Consider the following 24,069-nt stretch of genomic DNA (forward strand, 5'->3'; position numbering starts at 1 on the left):
ACGTAGTCTATAGCACAATAACGTTATTATTAGTATTATTTATTTGTTGAGCATTGGCTCTATAGCTGATGACTCTAAAGCCATCAGCTTAAACAAGCAACAAACAATTTAAGAAACTGAAAACGTAATAATAATTAAAGTAAAAATTAATTTGTGATAAAACTGTAACTATAAAAACCCGCCATTTTTCTTTCACAATAACGTTATTTTTCACAAATTCTGTGAACTCTATTCCTGGCTCACCGTGTTAGAAAGAGATAGCACTATACAATTTTTTTCGGGTTCATTTAGTTACTCATTTGAATTTGATCTCAATTTTTGATTGAAAAGCGTGATGATGCATGCGTCAAAAATAGAAAAAAAGTATATTTTCCAGTCTATGCCCCGTCATCAGCGAAAGTTTGTGTGTGTGGCTAACTGGTATTATTTATATTTAAATGTTAATTTTAGACTAATTCGATACAAATTCTCGAAAATTGTTACCGGAAGGTGCGTGCTGGAGCAGTGACGCACAATCAATGCGCTGAGAATGCGGAAACTTGTAATCTTTGTACGGTGAAGTCGGGAACGATGATGACACTATCAGAAAAAAATACATGTCAACAAATTCCAATTATCTCGAATTATAGCCGTGGGATTGGCGTTCTGTCGTGATAGAGACTCTCTATATAGTTGGCTGATGGAGTTTAATCTGTGGGAATATAAGCGGGAATAGTGTAACAGTGATGGGAAGCGTTTAATTTCATTTCCGGCAAAACATGTCGGGGTAAGCGAAGTTTTGGGAGTGTTAATTGTGGTAACAACGCGCTACAGCATGGCGAACCCTGCAATTGCGGTCGTGTTCGACCAAAACGACAGATCCAGGTAACTGTAACTTTCACACTTAACTTTTAAACGTTAAATTCTTATTGTCCATTGAATCTAAATATGCTATTACTAAAGCGGTTTCATGGCAAGTTAACTAAATCGGCGTTTTAATTTCGACATGTAGCAAGTTAGTTGAACCTATCAATATGGGAGCTAAAAGTTATAAAGCACTGATTACTTACATTAGACCTTAACACTATAACCTCTTAACCTTTCTTTGAATTATATCATAACACCATAGCACCTTGGTTAATAATTATACAAGTTACGGGAAGAGAAAGTGAGAACAGACAGTAAAGAGCGAATAATTGAAAGAATTTATTATGCAATGAATGCCAGACAAACTCTGGAAGGGGAGATATTAAACAGTATTAGTACACTACTAATAAAAGTTCACCTTACTTATTTCTGCCGCCAAATACTGCTTTTGAACGGTAAGGGTGCTGGTGAAATTACAGACACAGGGGACTTTTAACCTTATGTCTCAGGTGAAGGGCGCATTGGTAGCGTCTCTTAGATCTTTGTGTTTTAAAGCTCCGAGTGGCACAGCAACTGTTATGGACAGGCGAGTCGCATACCACCAAGCGCATAACTTGTTTGTCCCATTTGGTATCATAAAAAAAAATATTACTGTTAAACAGCTCTCTGGATTAGCAAATATTATGCCTTACATCATTAATAATAATAACACACACCCTCAACATCGCCCTGCACTAGGGAAACCCTGAAACTTTTAACACCTATTTCACCCCCTTTAAGATTTATTTTTGTGACAAAAAGTAACCTATGTCCTTCTCCTAGGTCCTACAATTTTCATTAACTTAGGTTCAGCCGTTTAGGCTTGAAAACATAACAGACATAGTTACTTTCTTATTTTCATAATATTAGTTTGGATAGATAGATAGATAGAATACGTTTATTGACTTACCACAAGCACACACAATAATATGAAACAACAAATAGCTAAAGATAGAAAGATGACAAAAGAAAAAACTCAAAACAAAACATACAATATAACAAAAAGGAATGAAATCAAATAAATATACACAATAAACGACATATATCTACAATTAATTAAAAAGCAAGTTGTGAGTGCTGCAGCAAGCCAAACAGGCCATAGCTCAGTGCAGGTGTTGCCCAAAAGCAACGCACTGATTTTCAGCTATTGCCTAGTGGGTAACGCGAAGTATAGTATAGTGGATATTTCTTAAACAGGCTCAACTGGAAACCTAAGCCAGGACTTTCTAATCTAGTGTACATTTTATCACCTTGGTTGTTTTAACAAGTGAAAGGTCTATGAAACAGATTCAATTTTTATTATTCAAAAACATTTTTATTTCATAAGTAAACAAATTACACTTATGATTTAACGCTACTACTTATTTCTAAGACAGATACTCCTAAGAAGAATGAGTAAGAAACTCTAGGGCTTGTTCTTTGTAAATACACATTTGTTTATTATTTAACATTTAACCATATTTATTTCAAATATCATAGATAGAAAGAATCTGAAAGAGCTAAACAGGATTACTATCATGGATTTCTGTCATCCATCTGGTGTCAATTTTTATTATTTAAATTTTCTAGTATATTATTATGAAGTATTACTTAATATTCGATTGTAGTATCCTCAAATATTATTACTATTTCACAGTAATATACTCTAATATTTAAATAATAAAAATTGCCACTAAAATTAGGCAGAGAAAATATCTTGAAAATCTCCCATAGCAAGTGCTGTAATAATTAATTGAGAGCTGTAGAATAAAATTACAGCTATATAATGGTTACCTATCACAAGTCCGAAATGACATTTCCCAGAAGTAACGTTTGCTCGAATTTTCAAAACCTCGAAAGTAATTTTGAGAGGAAAATGTTTCTTCTTTTCCTGAACCTAATCCTGTCATTGCGATAAACATCCAACATATCCTGAAATAACAACAGTTTCGTTATAATTCGGTTTTGGGGGGTAATGAAAAGTTGAACAAACATTATTTCGGAAAAAATAAATTCGAGTTTGTGATAGGCTATATATTAGGATGTATAATAACATAAAAAAGTTTAAAACATCACCTCATGAAAGGCAAATTTCGAATATAAATTGGAATCGTGTTTTAAGCTTTATACGCTATCTTTTAAATGAATTTGTGGCTTTGCGAAATCAAATTTCAAGAACAATAATTTTATTTTTATTTCTCATATTAATATGTTCTTAACATAAATTACATTTTCGTAAATGTACTGTGATGCCAGTGTAAGAATGTTAATTTCTTTAAAGTTATCTCTTGGAGTCACTCTGGGATCCAGTTTGTTCCTGCAACAAAAATCTATTAACATTGGTGGCCATTACGCCTAACCGAAATGCAGAACATATAATTTCATGTATAATTAATGATTGTTTGACTAAACATTCAGACAGCAACAGATATTAAATTATTATCCAACAATGGAAACTAACTTGTAACCAGTGCATTCAATGACAGGAAAATATAACATTGAAATTTGTGCACAAAAGAATGTGACTCATAATTGTGTGACACAGTGACACAATATTGAAATGGGTTGGTAAAAAATAAGAAAGGAATATCCATTTATTACTCAATTTGTTGAATGTTTATACATTTACGTTTACACCCTGCTTTAAATAATTTTTTTTCTTGTGTCAATGGCATACATTGTAAATGCTTGCCATCGTGATGACAGGATTTGCCCATCGGATTAAGGTACTTGCCGATTGCTTAATGTACAGGTGAGGAATGGTACATCATGTGCGGAGACTCCTTTCATGTATTGTATGAATATTAAAATTACAATCTTTTTGGTATAGATGTATGTAACATTGTATTTAAAAATATAATAAATACGAGGTCTGTTTTTTGAAGATTTTACGTCTGGTATTTGAGGGAGTAATTATTAAAGAGTCACAGGTACCAAAAATTCTCAGAAGTGCATTTTTTTATGATACAAAATGAAGGGACGAACATGTCGTGCGTCTGGTACTAAGTGACACGCCTATCCATAACAGTTGCAATGCCACTCAGAACTTTAAATCACAAAGCTCTGAGGGACATTGCCACTACACCCGTTACCCTGAGACATAAGTGGACAAGTCCTATATTCCTGTAATTTCACCAGCTCCCTTTCCCTGATCAGAGGAGCGAAGGGGACGACAGAGTGTAGAAGAGTGGAAAGTAAAGCGATCTTTAAGATAAGAAGGCGTAAAGGGATGGAACAGAATTGAATAGAGAAGTGAAAGAATATGAAGATCTCTACGCCGATGGATGGGCAGCCATTTAATTTGTGCGCGAAATTGGGAGACATGGTCAAATTTACGTAGTCCGAAGATGAACCTAACACACATATTTTGGAGCCGTTCCAATTTATTGAGCAGAGTTACTGACAAATCTGGGTAGCAAACATCTGCATAGTCCAGTATCGGGTGGAAAATGTTCTGGGTCAGAGTAATTTTGGTTTTAGTCGGCAAAAAGTTTTTAAGCCTTCTCAGAGAGAAATGCGCACCAAACACCTTCCTGCTAACCTCAGCAACTTGCGGCTTCCAAGTCAGACATTTATCAAAAATTACCCCCAAATTCCTGACTGTATCCAAATAAGGAATACAGACACCGTCGAAAACCACAGGGGGTAAGGAGTCTAGATTTAGACGAGAATTGAACCAAGTGCTACCTATAATAATCGATTGTGTTTTGGATGGATTAACTTGAAGGCCAAATTCATGGTAATGCTGACATTACTGCTTGGCGGCAGAAATAGGTGAGGTGGCAGTACTTTCCTGGACGAACTCTTTCGCAAGGAACCCTACTGCTACTAATGAAAAGCATTTTCGCTAATGAGAAACATATATAAAACTTTTAGTATAAAATAACTTAACTAATAAATAATAATTTAAGTTTGAGTTCTTGATACGACGTAACATTAGCTTTATTTCTTATTTCATATAAATAACTTTGCCTAAGTAACTCTGACTAATCATATCAGGTAAATGAAAACGTATTTTATGACAACAAAAAAAAACTTTGATGACAACAATTACATTTTTTGTGGTTTTATGCATAATAAGGAAATGACGGACTAAACGTACAAAACCCATGACAGTACAGACAAAATGCCTTCGCCATACTGGGTAAAAACAGTGAGATCTAAGAAAATTATAATTTTTCTTTTAATTGGTGGCGACGGAAGCGTACAAAAATGAATGGTACAAAAATATACGAAACACAAAACAATTTTGCTACCGAACGAAACACGCAACTTTTCACCTCACTATAGTGACGAAAATGGTAGATGAAAGAAAAACAGTTGAACTATTTATAATACAAATCAGTTTTATTCAACAAAATCAGCTAACTTTGTCAATTTAATGTCAAGAATAATAATAATAAAACATGCCAACGGATTACTACTTAAATAACGTTCGACAAATCGCGTAGTTGAACGTGTCATTTTTTTTTTGTCCATCGTCAAGTTCGAATTTCAAAAACAAACCCTTTGCACGCAGATGAGCATGAGAAAGCATCGAATATATAACCAGAAATAGAGACGAAATAAGGGCCATACATTTCTGGTAACTCATCAGTGATACATCACTTATAAATATCAATTCTAGTTTGCACTGAAATAGTACAGCACCAACAACTGACCTGTGTGTACGTCTCCGTATATTCCAAAAATATTATGTATTTATTGTAATAAAGATAATATCTCTAACAAGGACGTGCTGTTTCATTTGGTGGTGTGGGGAAAACGGCAAAACATCGAATTACACAACAAACGGAATCCAATTTCATTATTAAATATTTTATGTAATTTTGCAATTTTCGTCCATTATAGCAAACCTCCAGTTAAACTGGTCGATTTGAAGGGAAACAAATTTCGAATTCGGGCTGACCAATCGGAGCACAGTAATGATATGGCAGATTAGTTTGAAACAAATTAAATGACATTTCGTCTCTATTTCTGGCTGATTTCTGGTTATACACTCTGTAAGGAAGAAATCCTTTCCGAGCTAGTGAGGTGAAAATGTTTTTTACTTATCTTATGTTGTGTTTTGTAGGTATAGTAAAAATTTTTTTTTTCACTGTGGGCTAACCTTGGTTTATGCTATTTTACATTGTTGGCTGTTGGGAAATCAATTTTCCCAAATCACTACTTGCTTACTTAACTGCCTCCGTGGCCAAACGGTTACCACGCCGGACTGCCACGCAGAGGTTCGATTCCCGGGCCGGGAGAAATGTTTGTATGCCTTACATTTATTTCTCTCGTGAGTTTGGGTGTAATTTGTGGTTGTCTATGTGTGTGTCCATGGCACCCGCGACACAGGGTTTCCCTAGCGCGGGGCTGTTGAGTGTGTGCGTTATTTATTTATTTATTTTATTTACTACTGAAACTGTTTACAACATGTTATAACATGTTGTAAAAATAAGTACGCATTTGATTTCCATCTCACCTGATGGAAAGTGACGTCGTCGTCTACGTAGCATGGACCTAAATAATGCCATTCATTCTCGCTTTGAAAAGGACCAAGTTATACAGTTCTGGAAACAAGTCTGCAGGCAGGGAATTCCACTTCATAGCCGTTCGCCATATAAAAGTGGAGCCGCGCTGTTATTTCGTACGGAGTTACCCTAATTCTTTTATTCTACCATGATTATAGAACTGAAGGATTTTCTTGGCTTCGACACTTGACTTGACTTGACTTCGACGTCCTTACATCCTTTGGTTGTGGCCTGTGCCTTCCCTGTGTGTAAACTGGTAAGCCCAGCAAGGGGCAGCATTGGTTAAGGAGATGCAGAGGAATTTCATCAGCCTCCTGGCAGAATCGACGCTCTTTATTTTTCCTAGAACTTGGTTCAAACTATAGGTTATTATTTATTTTTTTAACCACAACTGGGCAAACTTAATTTAAATAAGATTTTTGAAATGTTGCCTTGTAATTAATTCCAAGCTTCCCTTTAAACACTTTTTTGTTTTAATCCTGGAATTATTAAAAATTAAAATTAAAAAATCGAAACAAATTAATTAGGTATATTTTTACTTACAATTACAAAATGCAATAAATTCTGGGATTTCAGATTTACTCTGTATTATTTCCTTAAAGTTTAGGTAAATATCTGCCTATCCTATAACATATGTTTCTGTTTACGGATCATGCGCTCCTGATGATTTTTTTAACATGTGGTCTGCTATACCCGTGTTTACCTAGCATTCCTGTACAATGTTGTATTTAGGCGCCATAAACAAATTCTAGCTAGAAATCATAGTAAATTTTACGACTGTCCCAGATCCGATGAAGACAGGTTAACTGCTGTTTTAACTACACTTCTACATAAACAAGATGTAAACAACGTTCTCGACATTGACTTCAATATAACTCTGTATAGGCGGCTGTATATTATTTAGTCCTGTTTAAGCGTGAAACACACAGAGATCTGGTGCGGGTCGGGTCGCGACCGCGGCGGGTCTAATTCCGTGTATTTAGATGGACGACAATGCACCGAGCGCGGACGCGTGCGCTTCAAACTCGCGTCGAGAAAATTTGTCTTATCATAATGAAGTAGGGATGGGTAATAAAGCTTTTCCTGAATATCATATCGAAACTATGTATTTTCTGAAACTATATATTCATGGATGCAGACCGCATGCGCGCTGCGTTGATAGTGCCGTTACTGATTTTCGGAATCAGATTTCTGAATTGTATATTATTGGATATAGCCTGTGTGCGCCCTGATACGTTGCTGTTTGATTGAATCGCATCGTCCACCATTGGATGGGAACGCGTTACGCCAGAATACAATAATTTATATCACAAAATTAACTTCCCTTCATACAGTATATAATTTCGAAGATGCACGAAAACTACGTTTCGCGTTGATATTCACTCAGTGAGTATCTGATACGAAGCAATATCGGTATATATGTAGTTTTGAAAATATACGTTTTCGTGTTCGTATCCACTTGGTAATCGCTCGGCTTGATACGGCATCGCTATAAAATACGCGATGCTGAGCAATATCGATACATAGTTTCTAAGATACACGATATCGGATTTTCGATATTATCACAATATATATTCAATAACTAATACGATTAGTAACGCCCATCTCTATAATGAAGTATCGACTCGGCTTCTTGCTTTTAAATCCGTGATAGTCCAATGGTTTGACCTACCTTCAAATCCAGGCTCGTCGAGAGGGTTCACAGCCCTCGGAAAACGTGTAACGTCCCCAACCCACATTGAGCCAGCGTGTCGTACTATGGCCTATACTCTCGGACTCAGCGCCGCGCTTGCACCCAACGGGACGAATCCCTTCTATTGGACACCCTTGTATTGTAAGCCCATTGTAAGCTGTTGTACAATAAACCAAGTCTTCTTCACCAAATTGCGTCGTTTGATTCCTGGACGTAGTAAGGGGGCACTAGCTAGCCGAGCGAATCTCTACCACCCTGTACACCCCCTCCTACTACAATTGTTTATTTTGCATCAATTATTCTTTAATAGTAGATTTTTTTTTAATAAAAATATAAGTGAACATTTGACCTCCATCTCACTTCATCAGGTGAAAAAGTGACGATAAGGTCGACGATGGAGCATGCACACCTAAATCATGTCTATTCACTCTCGCCTTATTTTCAGTAACAGTACTTATACCACAATGTAAAAAAACGTTGAAAATGAATACAAAGGTTGATTTAAATAATATCTTTTCATACATTTGTCCTTCAAAAGAGATGTACACGCATAATATAAATATTAAAGACTATATGACGTCAGCCAAACATAACATTTTGACATTGATAGGTATATTATATTTTGAAATTATGTTTGTTTGTCGCAGTAAGAAAAGCTATTTCAGTTAGAAATTTTCATGGACTAACATTAAATATTAGAATATGATAGTATGAGGCACCCCGTTTCGCCATATATTATACGTACTAGTTGCATATAGAAAACCAGACCAGAAGTGGGACCACAGAACAATAAATGTAGAAGTGGTTAGTTATCGTCTGACGCGTGCCAACTATAGACCTCGAAGGACCTATCTGAGCTCAGTCCGCCGTTTTCGCTTTGCATGGTATGGTTGTGTCATTCTTTCGTGCAAATTCTCTAGAATTATAGAACAATGCCATCTTGTGCTGTTTTGGAGTGCAAAGATGATAGCCGCACCAAAAATATTACTCGTGGTGGTATTTCATAATATCATCGGATAGTCTTTTTTAAAAAATTTACAATTTTCTGTTTATCGAAATATATTTTATTTACATGAAAGGAAAGTAAAGCTTATTCCCTTGCAATATGCTCGCTTTTTTGTTTGGAGAACTAAATTAATAACCCCAATTCGTCGTGGTTCAGAAATTAACCGCTAGATGGCAGCACATTGAGTGAAATTTTAATACAATATCATGACTTCGTAACTTGTAATAATAGGTATTAATGGCCAACGACATGCTAACGGGTTCAAGTTTAAGTTACATTAACAATCCAGAATTTGTTACTTCTTTTTAATTTTGAAATTACGACCAATGAATATCAAGATTTTGTAGTGTTTCAAATTAAAAATGTGTGAGTTTTGATGACATCGGTTCTGATAGTAATCGAAGCCCAAGGCACTGCCATTGTTTTTTCTTCTTTCGTGAGTGCGACGTATGAATCCAATTTAAGTAAAATCTTGCAAAATAGCAAATAATTAATTAAAATATTGATTGAAGAATCAATTTCTTCCTTCAAGTCTCGAACAATCAACAACCCCTAAGGATCTACGAGGTCGTAGAGAAGCAAAACACATGTCTAGTATATTTCGTAACTAAGACTGACAAGGCTCCCAGACCAATTGCAAGAAGGACAAAAAATGTGATTAACATTCAACCTTGCGGATTGAAAAATGACATATTGTTTTTATGTAAGGTCGTTATGGACCAAACACAACCGATAAATAGATATTCTTGGTGTGGTTTATTTATTAAGCAATTCTTACAACGATTGAGAATACCTACCACTGTTAACTTTAGTTTCGCCAAAACAACTGCTTTAAAGAAATAAAGACCGTTTACACGGGGCCAATCGACGAGCCATTCCATTAAGCCAAACCGATAGCGAGAGTGAATAGGCATTATTTAGATGTGTATACTCCATCATCGACCTCATCGTCACTTTCCATCAAGTGAGATGGATGGAGGTAAATGCGCGCTTATATTTGTTTATTGAACATTGACTATAGAGCCATTAGCTTTAAAAGGTAACAAATAATTAAGAAACTCGGAACGTTGTTTAGGTATGTAACTACAAAAACCTTTCTCCCTAAACCTTTGAAATTTAAACAGTTTTTTTAATTAAAAGAAATACGACTTTATTATTGTGTGTGGTTGTATTACAGTTGGTACTTCCGCGACATGTCGCGTGCAGAAGCAACACGGCTTCTGCTCAACGAGACTGAGAGCGGTGTCTTCCTCGTCAGGGACTCGAGAACTATACCTGGAGACTACGTTCTTTGTGTCAGGTAAGACTACGAATTGTAGTGATATGCTACTTAGAATAGAACTCTGCGCAAAATGCCGCGCTCCGAAGCAACACGACTTCTTCTCAATTAGACGGAGAGGATTACGCGTTTAACGTCAGGAAACATAGTAGATAGCATTATTAAGGAGCGCACCTATCAGTATGTAACAGCACGCATCTGCACCACATGCTTCAGCATAAAGCGTGCTTATGATACACCTATACTAATCCCGTTTAGTACCCATTATGCTGACAACTGAACTCTATCCGACCCATATTAGGGTTCACAATCCAGCACAGAGTTTAAGGCTCAATTTACATTACCGCACAACGGAATGATAGCGAATTTTTATAACGAAATTGTACATTGCATAATGAATTGACATAAATGGTATGACTTACAAACTAGATACGATACGGTAGCTGCAGGAACTCACGAGACTGCAAGAGAATTCTCAGGAATACACGCGACTTTTTTGGCTCTTATCTAGTTTGTACGTTACACGATTGACATAAAGTTCATGGTTACCAAAATTCGCCTCGGCAGTGTAATTTGAGCCTAAGATTTTTTATTTTCAAGTCTCCACTAATTTATTATTATTTCTACGCTTTAGTAGAATATATAAACTCGCACCAAGACGCCTTCCGTGATGCAGAGCAGGGTTGTTGCTGATACAAGTTTTTTTTACACATCCTTACTGAATCTATCTCCATAAAAGAGCATTCTATTCTCTTTGGTCTTGTAATAAAATATTATTTCAATGATTAACATTAAAATAATCAATCTGCATAGCTTAATTGTTGCGGAATTTTAGCAATCAAATTTGTATGTTAAAAACAACAGCAGAGCTGCTTTTTCGGATTACTGTCTGTTTCTGGAAATTTTGTAAATTGTTCCAGCGTATCTTTTTGGGTCATGACACGACTCGAACATCCGCAATGAATATCGGCATTAATGAATGCGGATGCGGAAAGTCTGTCCCAATCCATTTTCAACAAAAAGTAAACAAAACTGTCTGGTTAAAATTCTAAAGTAATCACTCAATAAATCGAGTAAGTAACACTTTCGCGTACATTTCGAAGATTTCTACTTGATATCTCATCACTTTTTTCAACAATATTCATTTGAATAGCGTCGTAAAATCGTATTTGAAAAATTGTAGTCCAAAAGTGATGTTAATTTTCATCTACACATCTATGACTTGTCTATGGTTGCATAGTGCTGTACGAAAAAAAAACATTCGGTTCATTCAATTAAAGTTAAGCCATCACTAAACCGTCTATGGTCGGGTTAGTGACTTGTTTGTTTAGTTTTTGTTTAAAATGGATTGAAACGTAGTATAATATTATTATATATAAACGCAGATTGTCCGCGAATGCCCGCGCTCACTCGTGGCGGCCTGTTCGGATCCGCCGCGGGTTGGTCTTCAATGGTCCGGCCTAAGCTCTCAACGCTTAACCGAATACGCATCGGGCCGAAGCCACTCGGTTCATATCATAATTATCATCTCGTATACGTCTCCAAGCAGAGTACGGGCTTCCTCTAAGAAGATTTAGGGTTCTAACGGTCAAAGAGTCGTATTCCAGAACTCTACTCAATGCTCAAGTCAGGACTTGAGTATGATTTAAAGCACTAGAAATTATACTCAAGTCCTGGCGTTTAGGGTCGTATTTCCAGTGCTTGAAATCATACTTGATCATACTCAAATCCTAACTTGAGCAATGAGTAGAGTTCTGGAATAACGACCCTTTGACCGTTAGAACAATTGCCGACAAGGTTATACTATACATGAACAACGGTAGCGCCTTCATTTACACTTAAAATTTCAAATGTATCATTTGCTATATAAGATTGTCCAAGGTATATAGCCCAAAATACATCGGCTACCTGATCTCAAATACGTCGTCAGCGTTCTTCAACAAAATTAAACATGCACCAAGGTAGAAAAACTATGCTTCCCAAATTGGTTCTAACGGTGCCTTATAAAGGTAACAAAAGATTGGCCATCGATCACATTTTGGGTGCGTGTCGCAGTGTGTGGCCTTGATTTTATTATAATTGGCGTAATAAAACACGCTAGCCGTCTAGATGCCGTTTATACAGGTGTGATGGCCGATAAAGGCAAACAAAAAAGAAGTTGAACATGCACTCGCAGTCTAATTCCTTTGAAACATGACAGTTAATAGAGTAACGTAAACCTTAAGTAATGGAAAACTTAATTACAAAATATTGCGTTCAAATTAACTGTAATATATTCTATAATGATATCCTGAAAATACTTTAAAAAATTCGCGTACTCGTGGTGTGACCCAAATGCCAAAAGACCAAGACGGGACTAAATACGCAAGTGTTGTCACAAAATGGAAAAAAAATATTATTAAACGTAATCATTTATTAACAATAAAGATTGGCAAATATTTACGTGACACTTTATTTTTAGATGTTTTCTGTTTTCTATTCTTAAATTTAAGTACATAATGTATTTGATGGTCAATTTAATCGTAAATAAATGGGAAACATGAGCATAGCCGTGTTTTAAATTCTACTCTACTTAGTAACTCAAATAATTTATCTAAAATCTTTTTCCTGTACTTATCTCACGCTAGATGGAGTCGGCACAACGTGTATTCTTCTTCCACTTTCCCCTATCAGCCTTAATTTCCATACTCATACCGTTCTTATCCATGTCATCTTTCACATCCATCTTTTCTTTGGCCTTCCTCTCCCCTTATATCCATCTACAATCATACTAACAATCTTCTCGTAACATGACATTCTTCCCTCCGCATGACATGGCCATACCACGCCAACCTATTACTCCTCATCTTTTTGGCCACTAGCACCACTTTCAAACTTCCCCTGATGTACTCATTTCTTATCTTATTTTTTCTCAAATAATTTATCTAAAATATTATTTCTTATATTGCATCCGTACACAGAACAGTTTATGTTCGCCATTAAGAACTTGCTGAACGTATTCAAAAATATTTTAAAACACACACAAGTCAACTCTTAGCGCTCGATCCGGCAAAATAAGCGTGTTTGTAAGAAGCAGCCCACGCCGCCCGATTCCCCTCGAGTTACTCACCGTTGGTCTGCCATAAGTACAGTCAAGAGCACATCAAGCTTGACACTTTGGACCGTTCTTATTGCAAGCGGCATAGAGTTAAATTTAAACCTTTAGCGTCGAGCTTGACGTGCTCTTGACCCTGTACATTCGACGCGCAATCGCTTGCTCATACCATCTCCGTCTGGCACCGGTAAAGAACTCGAAACGTTGATTTGTTTGTGTGAACATTAGAACTCGATGAATTATTAAATTCCTGGCATTTCACTAACAGGGAAGACGACCGCGTATCCCACTACATCATCAACCGGGTGGTCTCAGCTGACGGGACAACGCGCTACCGAATTGGTGACCAACTTTTCACCGACATGCCGGCACTGTTGGCGTTCTACAGACTGCACTACCTGGACACAACACCGCTAGTACGTCCATTGTCGCATTCGGCTGTTAACAACGTGTCCCAGCCGCCGAACCAGCCGCATCAAGTTTTGGAGATTGTTACCGCGAAGTTTGACTTCCATGGTAGCGGGGTAAGTGTGATTTTTAGTTAACTTATTTATTTAATAGGAACACTGGTTGTATACAAGTTGATTGAAACAAAATTAGTATAGATTCACTGTGTCCCGGCCATAGGCATGCAAACGTCGCATATGAAACTAAATACTGTCGCAACTCAAAACTTACGGAATTGAGAAGATACTATTTGTATACAAAATTTTGGCGTCACTACTTTTTGGCTCAGACAATACTGATTTAAACCACCTAACATTAAATTTATTCTGATAGGTTCCGTCGGTATGAAGTAACACACACTTCGCAATGTGAGTAATTCACTCTACTCATCAAATACAAAAATTGTAATTATAAAAAAAACAGATAAAAAAATGCATGCGATAATAATATTTGAGTAACATCAAACCGTGCTGAATGGTCCTCTTATCGTTGCCAATAAAGAAAAAAAAGGATCGAGGAATATCGGCTGATAAATAACGTATTGATTCTGTCAATTTAGATTATTGCAACAAGACAGAACTGTCATTAATATTATGGTATAATAACATTACACTGAATAGTGTAATGTCAGAATTGACAGCATGTTAGCGAAAATAATTATTTTTCTTATAAAAAATTAAATTTACGGTGTTTTAAAAAAAGCTCTCAAAAGTTTGCAGAATTACATCGTCTATTCGCCAAGTTTTTTTGAAATCGGTTAACGGAAAGTGGGTGAAGTCAAATAAACCGGAGTCATCCACTAATTTCTCATCCTTAGAGCGTTTGTGCACTACGTCCGATTCGTATCAGGGCACTGTGATTCCCCCATAGGCCATAAATCAAAAAAAATCATTGGCTTATCCCGGTTAGATCAACTCACTAAGTTAGTAACTAGTTAACAAGCTTCCAAAAACTATAAATATCAATGTAATTAGGTCACGTTATCATTCACTTTTGTGCATCGGAAGTGAGCGCATCGCGAGACTAATTATCACCACGTGTGAGTCATCGAAACTTAATCACTTTGTTTTTGAGTGTCACTATTCCAAATCAAGTGTTTACGTGTTGTGAAAGCATGGAGATCCAAGAGCATGGTATGTACTTTTATTATCAATTTTTTTTTATTTTTTTTATGCATATTTTTTTTATGTAATTTTTTTATTGAAGGCAGTTTTTTGGTGAAAATTTTTGGCATAACTTAATTTCCTTTAGACCTACAACTTTTGGCTGCGCTGAGCTGCACCTGAGGTATATGGTTTTTGAATAAGGAGTATGTCCTTATTAAGAGCTATAAGTTTCATTTGCATCTTGCTGCCTCTTCTTGGCTTAAAGGGGTGTCAAAGTATGCATGTCCATAGTATTGAATTTTTAATTTTTTTTTAAGTTCAGCTTTCATATTGTTTTAGGTACATTTTTCAAATGTTCTGTATCGAGGATGACAATTTTTGATATTTGGCACTCTAAAGTGGGTAATCCAAATGAAAAAATGCAACACGTCCTGAGCACTTTGACCGAAACATCATCCCTTTCTGACGACATCGAAAATATTGATTTAGAGACTTTAAGCCTTAAAATTAAGAATATTTGTAAACGAATTTCCCACTACTGGGCAAAGTCGAATCGTACTAGATCTAAATTCTTAGAAAAATATTCAGATTGGCTGCATGTCGTTGAAAATATTGATGTACAGCGAACTGAGTTACGTGTATCTCAGAGCTTTGACGAAGTTAAACCATCAACTTCTTCATCGCATGGCCGTCCGAGAATTAACTTTGACGACACCAGTAAACGTACAAAAAGGAGAAGATTGGCTAGTTTGTCTAACCAAGACCCTTCTCTTGTACAGTCATTGCTCAATGCGTCCGATAGCTTGTCTTGTCCTGAAATCGATTCTAGCGAAGTTTTATCGCTCATTGTTGAAGCTCAGTTAACTCGACATCAATATATATTAGTAAAGAAATTTATAGACAATAAGTTTTCAAAAACCATTTTCCCATCTTACCAAAGTGTCGTGGAATCTAAAAAACACTGTTATCCTTCAGATATTACTGTTACAGAATCATCCGCCGAAGTCGAACTTCAAAGTTTATTAGATCATACTGCCAATCGGATTCTCAAGTCTCAAAAAGATGTTTTGGATAGTGTACCTAATGAGTCTCTAGATAAGATATCTTTGATAGGGAAATGGGGTTTCGATGGCAGTACAAGGCATTCAGAATATAAACAGTGTTTTTCTGACTCCACTCTTGAAGACAGTAGCCTGTTTGTTACTTCGTATGTGCCACTTCAGCTTGTTTTGACAACAGATAACAAAGAAAATTCAGTAGTTTTGTGGAAAAATCCTCGTCCTTCATCAACTCGATACTGTCGTCCTATACGCCTCCGATATTTGAAGGAATCGACTGCAGTGTCAGTTGAGGAAGAAGCTCATTTTAAAGATAAAATAAGGAACTTGCAGCCTACTGTTTTCAAGGAAGAAGATCGCGAATATCGCATTACTCATTGTTTGCAACTTACTATGGTAGATGGTAAAGTGTGTAATGCACTTAGTGGTGTTTCTTCATCAAAATGTTTTATTTGTAACGCCTTGCCCAGTGAAATGAACAAAATTGACGAATGTTCAAATAAGGAAGTCGATGAGAGTAAATATGAATTTGGTTTATCACCTCTTCACGCGTTAATACGTTTTTTTGAATATTTTGTTCATGTCGCGTACAAATTAGATGTTAGGAAATGGCAAGCTAGGTCCGCTAATGACAAAATGCTTGTTGCTGCAAAAAAATCATATGTTCAGACTCAATTTAGAGAAAGATTAGGGCTTATAGTGGATAAGCCTAAAAGTGGCGGAAGCGGAACATCAAACGATGGTAATACAGCCAGGCGGTTTTTCTCGAATTCAGAAATTTCCGCTGAAATTACTGGGATCAAGAAGGATCTCCTAGATCGTTGCTGGATCATCCTTCAATGTTTAAATTCGGGATATAATATTAATAAGACGAACTTCGAAGAGTTCGCTTTAGAGACGGCTCGGCAGTTAGTTGCCGAGTATCCGTGGTATAACATGCCTGCTTCCGTTCACAAAGTTCTAATTCATGGTGCTAATGTTATAGATTACGGTTTGTTGTCAATCGGAGAGTTGTCTGAAGAAGCAGCTGAAGCGACTAACAAATACATCGAGTCTTTTAGAAAAAATCATACGCGTAAAATGAGTCGCATTGTGACCAACACAGATTTAGTAAATAGGCTGCTTCTTCATTCAGATCCCTTCATAACAGGTCTACGAAAGTTACCTGTTAAAAAAAAAGGTGTACTGTCAAAAGCTGTATTAGACTTGTTATGTATTTAAAGTTAATATTGTTGAGATTTAATGTATTTTGGTATAATTTGTGTTTTGTTTGTATTTTGTAAAATGAACTTTTTTATGTATTTTTATTGTTTTAATTTATTCATTTGTGGTTATTGTTAATACAAATAATCATTATTTACACAGTTTTACCATTAAAAGTCGCAGTATAAAATGTTTTAGATACATCGTCTAAAAACAAAATTACTGCGAGACATTTTTACACCTAAATATTGTCAAATATTTTTTAAAATGTATAATTTTATTAATTTACGTTTACCTAATCATATTTTAACGTAATAAAATAAAAAAAAAATAATAATTTCGGAGTTACGTATTTATGACCGCCTTAGTATGGAGCGTGAATCACCGTGCAGGGGGTCTACTCTCGATCTACGTCCGACATCCGTCCGATACAATTACTGCCAAATAAGCAATACTTGACCAAATGAAAAGACGCGTGATGCCAATGAAGCTTCATACTGGATACTTGTCTTTTAATTTTGTCGAATATTACTTATTTGACAGTAATTGTTTCGGACGGATGTCGAGAGTAGACCCCCAGTTTCGAATCCGAGAAATGGGGGTTCGAAATATCACAAGCATAATTTAATCTCTAGGTGTACAAGCGATACCCGAAGTTGGTCCGAGTTTTCTAGATTTATATAATCTCGGATTCAGAACGATTAGGAATCGGATGCGCACAAAATAATGTGCGCAAAATAATACGCACTTAGAGGTGGAATACTTTCTTCAAACAATGGGAAATCGGTTCACAAATGGACATAGTTATGCAAACTAGAACCAACCCACAAAATGTCACTTATTAGATTTTTGCAAAAATAGTGTGAAGAAATAAATAGGTAAGTTATTTGAGACAAACAACGTGAGTTATGTGTAGCGTGGAGAATGATATAGGGAAACTATTATATTATATAGCAATAAATAGAAAACATTGTGTATCTTTTTATTTCGTTTACGAGAACCAGGTTCTAGTTTTCGTAATAAAAACGCTAAAGATCTACAGTACTTCAGTACGTGTGACATGAATCCATTTAGCATATTTAAAAAAATGCATTATATGAAGTTAAGCAGCATGGTTCTTTTTAGCTATTATAAGTTACTTATTTAGGGTTGGTACCCTGAAAGACTTTTATTTTCTTTGGCTTGGTATATTGCCAGGACCTTTTGTGAGCGGGTAAAGGACACGTCTGGTGTTCTACCTAAATACATAACTCAATTTCACTCGAGGTGTGTTGTTAAAAATACAAATTCAACTTGTTTTTTTTAATTGATAATGGAAAGAAAAGAACTGAACTACGGGGCCCGAAACACGATTGAATGATGAATTACTTTGCTTCTACTTTTCACCGCAAAGCCCATTCAAGCACGATATAATTTCGCCTTAAGTGTCGACACAACCTCAAATGGCTTTAATTGATTGCGCATAACAGTGAAAGTGTTAAACAGTGATAGTAAAACTGAGGATATGCACTTATTACTATACGGTGGGAAAACATAATTCCTAATAATTTTCACGATAGAAATAAACCATTGACTTACAATTATATGGACGTCGGGTCCGCGCTAAAAAGTGTCCGAGCTTATAGGGCGTTAAAATCGTATACAGAGCGTCATTCACGCTTTAGTCTTCGTTTGTTCGACTAACAGCGAAGCAAGCAAAATTAGACAGTACTGCGACGACATTACAATTTAAATTCAACGTTTTAGCTTTTTCATATTCCTTTACATGTCACTACGTTTGAATAGGTTGACTTGGGACATTTTTTTCGTGGTTTTTGTATTAGACCCGTCGTCCATTTATTCGTAAGTCAATGAAATAAACACTAACTTATATCGAAATTTTACAACTGCTGTATTCAATAAGTACTTCACATGTACCAATGATTGTTTTTTATATCAACTGAACTAAATAGAACACGAATAGTATACGACGTGCATGTTTCAAATGGCCTTAATTTCGTTTGTAATAAAAATACATTCTGAAATAAAGCCTGTATCCCTGCCATTTGAACCAAGCTAAATGAACCGAATTATTACGGGAAAAAGTTGTAATTCGAACTGAGGCAGTATCGAATTTAAGTTAAAAAAGTCCAGAAATAAATTTCAATCAATCATGAAACCTAAACGTGGATGACTCGTATAATATTAAGATCACATTTCGCATAACTACACCCACATAGTTGCACGTTAATCCATCTACGCGTCCAAAAATAGCTGACAGTATCTGTGCGATGAAAAATTAGCGCAGTTCTAATGTTTTTTATTGTTTCTCGAAAACGTGACGCGTCGCCATTTTTAGGTCAGCGGAAGCGTGTTGGTTGCTCTCGCCTTTTTATCTTCCTTTTTATTGTTTTTCCAACGTTTGTCCACTTGGTGTTATGTCGGGTATCACTTTCGACTACACACCAACAATAATGCCTTTTGAAGTCGTGCGCTCTCCTCTATCTCACCTGATGGAATGTGACGATGAGGTCGACAATGCAGCATGCAGACCTAAATAATGCATATTCACTCTCGTCTTGAAAAGGTCCAAGTTATAACGTTCAGGGAACAAGTCTGCAGGCAGGGAATTCCACTCCATAGCCGTTCGCCATATGAATGTGCGAATCTTTGGAATATTCACTACATAGGGGTGGAATCCAAGTCTACGTCTAGTCCCCCGATGATGGAAAGGGGAAGGCAGAATTAAGTCGTGTAATTCTATCGCACACTCCGTGATATATCCTGTCAAATACCGATAAGCAGGTAACTTTACGGCGGTGTTCAAGGTTCTGCTTCGCTTCTACTGAGATCCGCAACTAAAACGAGGCTAAGGACAAAATAATTTTTAAGATATCATAAAAGAACCATAACCCACTTTTAGAATATTGAAATTATTAATGATATTTAAGCTATGCATCGTTAGGGCAATAAGTAGAACACGGTAACTAATTTTAACTGTCTTTAAACATTTTTTTTTGCTATTTAAAACGGGTATTGGAACATTTGTCATTTAACCGCGTTTGGTTAGTGGACGGCAGTCTACTAATTCCGGGTCTCCCATAAGCCTCTTGGCACGCTTGTCGATTGAAGGTGGCCAGTTGCTATGTAGCAGAGCCATACCAAAGGTGGCAGCGGTACTCCATACACGACAGGACTTGTGCTTGATACTGCTGAAGCAACTATCCCGTGTGTAGTAACGCCTCTCCTTGGAAAGGATGCCAAGCTTCCTGGCTGCAGTTTTGGCCACCACGCCTGTTATAACAAGGACAACTAACGTAATCGAGAAATTGAGATTAACATTATATAGAAATAGTGTAACGAGATCAACAACCCCCTATTAGCGGTTTTCTTATATCTTATCGATACTTCCAATGTAAACTATGCCATATATATATTTTTTTGGTGATTTTCAGTTATTTTTGTAAACAGCCATATTTATTTACTACGATTATGCTGTATGCTATTGTGTGAAAAACAAAATAAAACCAGATCAGGTCGAAAAATTAAGTTGTTGTAGTGTTCATTGGAGGTATCATTATGTAGTCTCAGTTTTATTGTTAGGCGAAATCAGACTAATGAACTTTTTACTACCAAAAAGAATAGTAGATTGTACAAGAAGTGCATAAAACGCGTCATCTTACTCGAGACGAGTGGATACTTAAGTCGAGGGTAAAATAAGTTTTATGAACGAGTTATACACTCTGCTTTTCACTTCGATTGCGAGGAAATTAAACAGCAATATTACAAAAAAACGATTATTTAATTAAAATTGTATGTAAAATTACAACAATTAGACATATTTAATGTGATGGGTTTTTTTTATTTTATACACTAGAGCATAAAATCCTATTATATGCAGCCTACATCCAGTATAAATACGAACTTCAAGAGCATGAGAAGTGAAACAAACTTTTTAATACAGTTGCTCAAAACGTGGTATTTTTCGCACTACAAATCGTGCGGAAAGTTGGATTTTTCGCACTAGTGCTTTTTACTTTTCCAGTTTTTTTTAAATTTACTATTGTTTTAAATCTTAAACATAGAACTAAAGAGATTGTATATTAATTTCATATTTATGTGCTTTGTGACGTAAGTCATTCGTCATTACTATACTATATCTATGGAGAGACCGCATTTTTACACCTATGAAGTAAATGCTCCTTAGTAGCGATTATGTAGAAAATAAAGTAATATAAAATAGTAATTTTGATGTGGCTGAATACTGGCAACAGTTGCCATATTGAAAAAAGTCGGCCAAAAAAAGTACTAATTTTTTTCATCGTTTACATTCCCGCCTTTTTCATTAACTTTTTTACGATTTGATTTTGTGAACAAAGGAATAAAATGAGGTTTTTTTTTTAATACTGTTTTATTTTACTTTCAATGTACGTTTTTCGCAAATGTATTAAAAAACGTTTTTTGATACACATGCGGATTTGTCATTTTCAGTTGTCTCGAGTCTTGACCCTCGCCTCTGGCTCGGGCCAAGATGCCTCGAGACTCGTGAATAATGACTAACTTTCCGCACTTGTATCAAAAATAACTATTAATAAAACCATTAACATTTCTTTTACTCAAAGCGTACATGGACTGAATGATCTTGGTCCATCGTGCGAATTGTGGGTGCGCTAAATACTTTTTTCTGAATTCTAGTTTTGAATTATTTTATTATTTATCAGGTTTTAAACTGTAGATACTTCGGAAAATAAAAATGGAAGTAAATTCGTTTGCTACTCCGCGAACCCAGTGAAGGTTAAATCGTGCAAAACAGCTGCGCTTCTGTTGAATATTTTTTCATGCAGTTAATTATAAATAAAAATTAATAAAATAAATAACACAAGCGCAACTACAGTCACAAAACATCACCAAAAATATACCCGACACGTGTTTCGCCTCTCCACGTGGCATGCTCAGGTGTTGTTTGCTCGACTCTCGGCCGAAGAATGAGCCCATTCATACCGGTTGGTATATTTATACCCATCGAGTATATAACCAGAAATAGAGACGAAATGTCATTTAATTTATTTGAAAACTATTCTGCCATATCATTACTGTGACAACTGCGCTGCGATTGGTCAGCCCGAATTCGAAATAATTGACGGGTGTCGTCAATGGGCGTCGTCAATTGTTTGTTGAAATTGGAACTGACTGGGTGCTTATGCCTAAACGAAGAAACATGTTCTTTATATCTAGTTATAATATATAAGTATTTTGCACGATTTAACCCATTTTTATTAACATGGACTTCCGCAAAGTAACGCCTGAATCTATTAATTACTTCGGAAAATACCGACTTGCCGACTCTATTTGTACTAATTCAAAAAAGTTAGCACCACATGAAAATTATCAAGTTCTGAATTAAGTGCCAACGCGTAAAGGTGTTTGAACTAATTGTTTGCACTTTACAGATGGCACGTGCGTTACCGAGACGGCTCACTCTTTTGTCCTATTGTATTCTAAAGATGAAGCGGTAAGGCGAATCGGTACAAATAAACATTTCGATATGCAAATAGTTGCCGAAATGCTAATCTGCCGTGCACTAACTAAAACGCGGCTATTCGAATATGCGATAAAAGCTCTATTTACAAAATTATTTTTAAAGACAGTTAAAATTAGTTTACGTGTTCGGCTTATCGGAAGTTACCTTAACGATGCATAGCTGACACATCATTAAACAAATTCAATATTCTAAAACTGGGTTATGGTTTTTAATAACATCTCAAAAAAATATTTTGTCACTTAGCAACATTTAAACAGCGGATGGCAGTAATAATTTTAATGCGAGCATGTCATGGATAAACCTACACATTCAATGAAGTTTGACAAACCCCAGGTCCTTGCAAAAGAAGTCCGTTATCTACCCAGGATGCTGCGAGAGGCCATTGAAATTAAAAAACATCCTCAGGGAAGATGGTTTCTCCGTACCACCAGTTTGGGATCCAGTGTTTCCTCTAATGAAAAATCCCAAACAGACATAAGACTGCAGTACTAATTAATATGTTTTAGTTTTATTCTAATTTCTATTAATAATTAATAATAAATTGAACTTAATAAAAATTCATTCAATAAAATAATTTGTAAAACTTAATATAGCGTAAATTGGAATGTTTTTTTTGTAAAATTAAAAATAAGGTATTTAATTAATAACTATTGTAACTATAGTGAAAAAATAAGGTGGTTTGCATCAATATTAGACATAACTGGTTGAAGACTGTACCACCTCAGTCAACCGTGACCATGGGACCTGTAAAGGGCCCGAAACGTCGGTTTGTTTGAAAAAACGAATATACGCGATTTAAATCCGGAAAAATAGTTTCATTTCCTATGTGTAACAATCGCGAAAACCTAAGAACTCGATAAGTAATAAATTAGTTATGACAAGGAGGGTAGAGTTGCAGTGCTATTCAGAATATATAAATCTCAACAATTTGACGATCACTACCACTGCGCCCGTTACCCTGAGATATAAGTTGACAAGTCCCATGTGCCTAAAATTTCACCAGCACCCTTCAAAACCGTAACGCAGTCATATGAGATTTACAGCTTGGCGGCAGATATACGTAAGGTGGTAGTACTTCACTGGACGAACTTATTGATTTAATACAATAAGTGTTGTGACTCCCTTATTTAACAGTCTTCCATCACATTTAAAACATAAGTATTAAAAAAATTATCAAAAATTAAATGAATAAAATATTCATTGTAATTGGGTAGCGAAATAATTATCATTAACTGGTAAGCTCATTAATGTTTATATGACTGCAACGCGTGGCAACCGCCCG

The 24,069-nt window shown here is 35.9% G+C and overlaps 1 protein-coding gene across 1 annotated transcript in view; it reads left to right on the forward strand.

Annotated features, from left to right (window-relative positions):
- The first annotated feature begins 385 nt into the window (after positions 1-385).
- The window catches only part of LOC113228938 (adapter molecule Crk), a 29,480-nt gene continuing 5,796 nt past the window's right edge, over positions 386-24,069 (forward strand). Inside the window, exons 1-3 of the mRNA XM_026462380.1 lie at positions 386-864; positions 10,257-10,379; positions 13,721-13,976. Of these exons, the coding sequence (XP_026318165.1) occupies positions 815-864; positions 10,257-10,379; positions 13,721-13,976 (429 nt within the window). The 5' untranslated portion in view covers positions 386-814. The remainder of the gene's footprint in view (positions 865-10,256; positions 10,380-13,720; positions 13,977-24,069) is intronic.

Source organism: Hyposmocoma kahamanoa, unplaced genomic scaffold (assembly GCF_003589595.1).
Source record: "Hyposmocoma kahamanoa isolate Upper Pololo Valley unplaced genomic scaffold, ASM358959v1 263, whole genome shotgun sequence".
NCBI lineage: Eukaryota > Metazoa > Arthropoda > Insecta > Lepidoptera > Cosmopterigidae > Hyposmocoma > Hyposmocoma kahamanoa.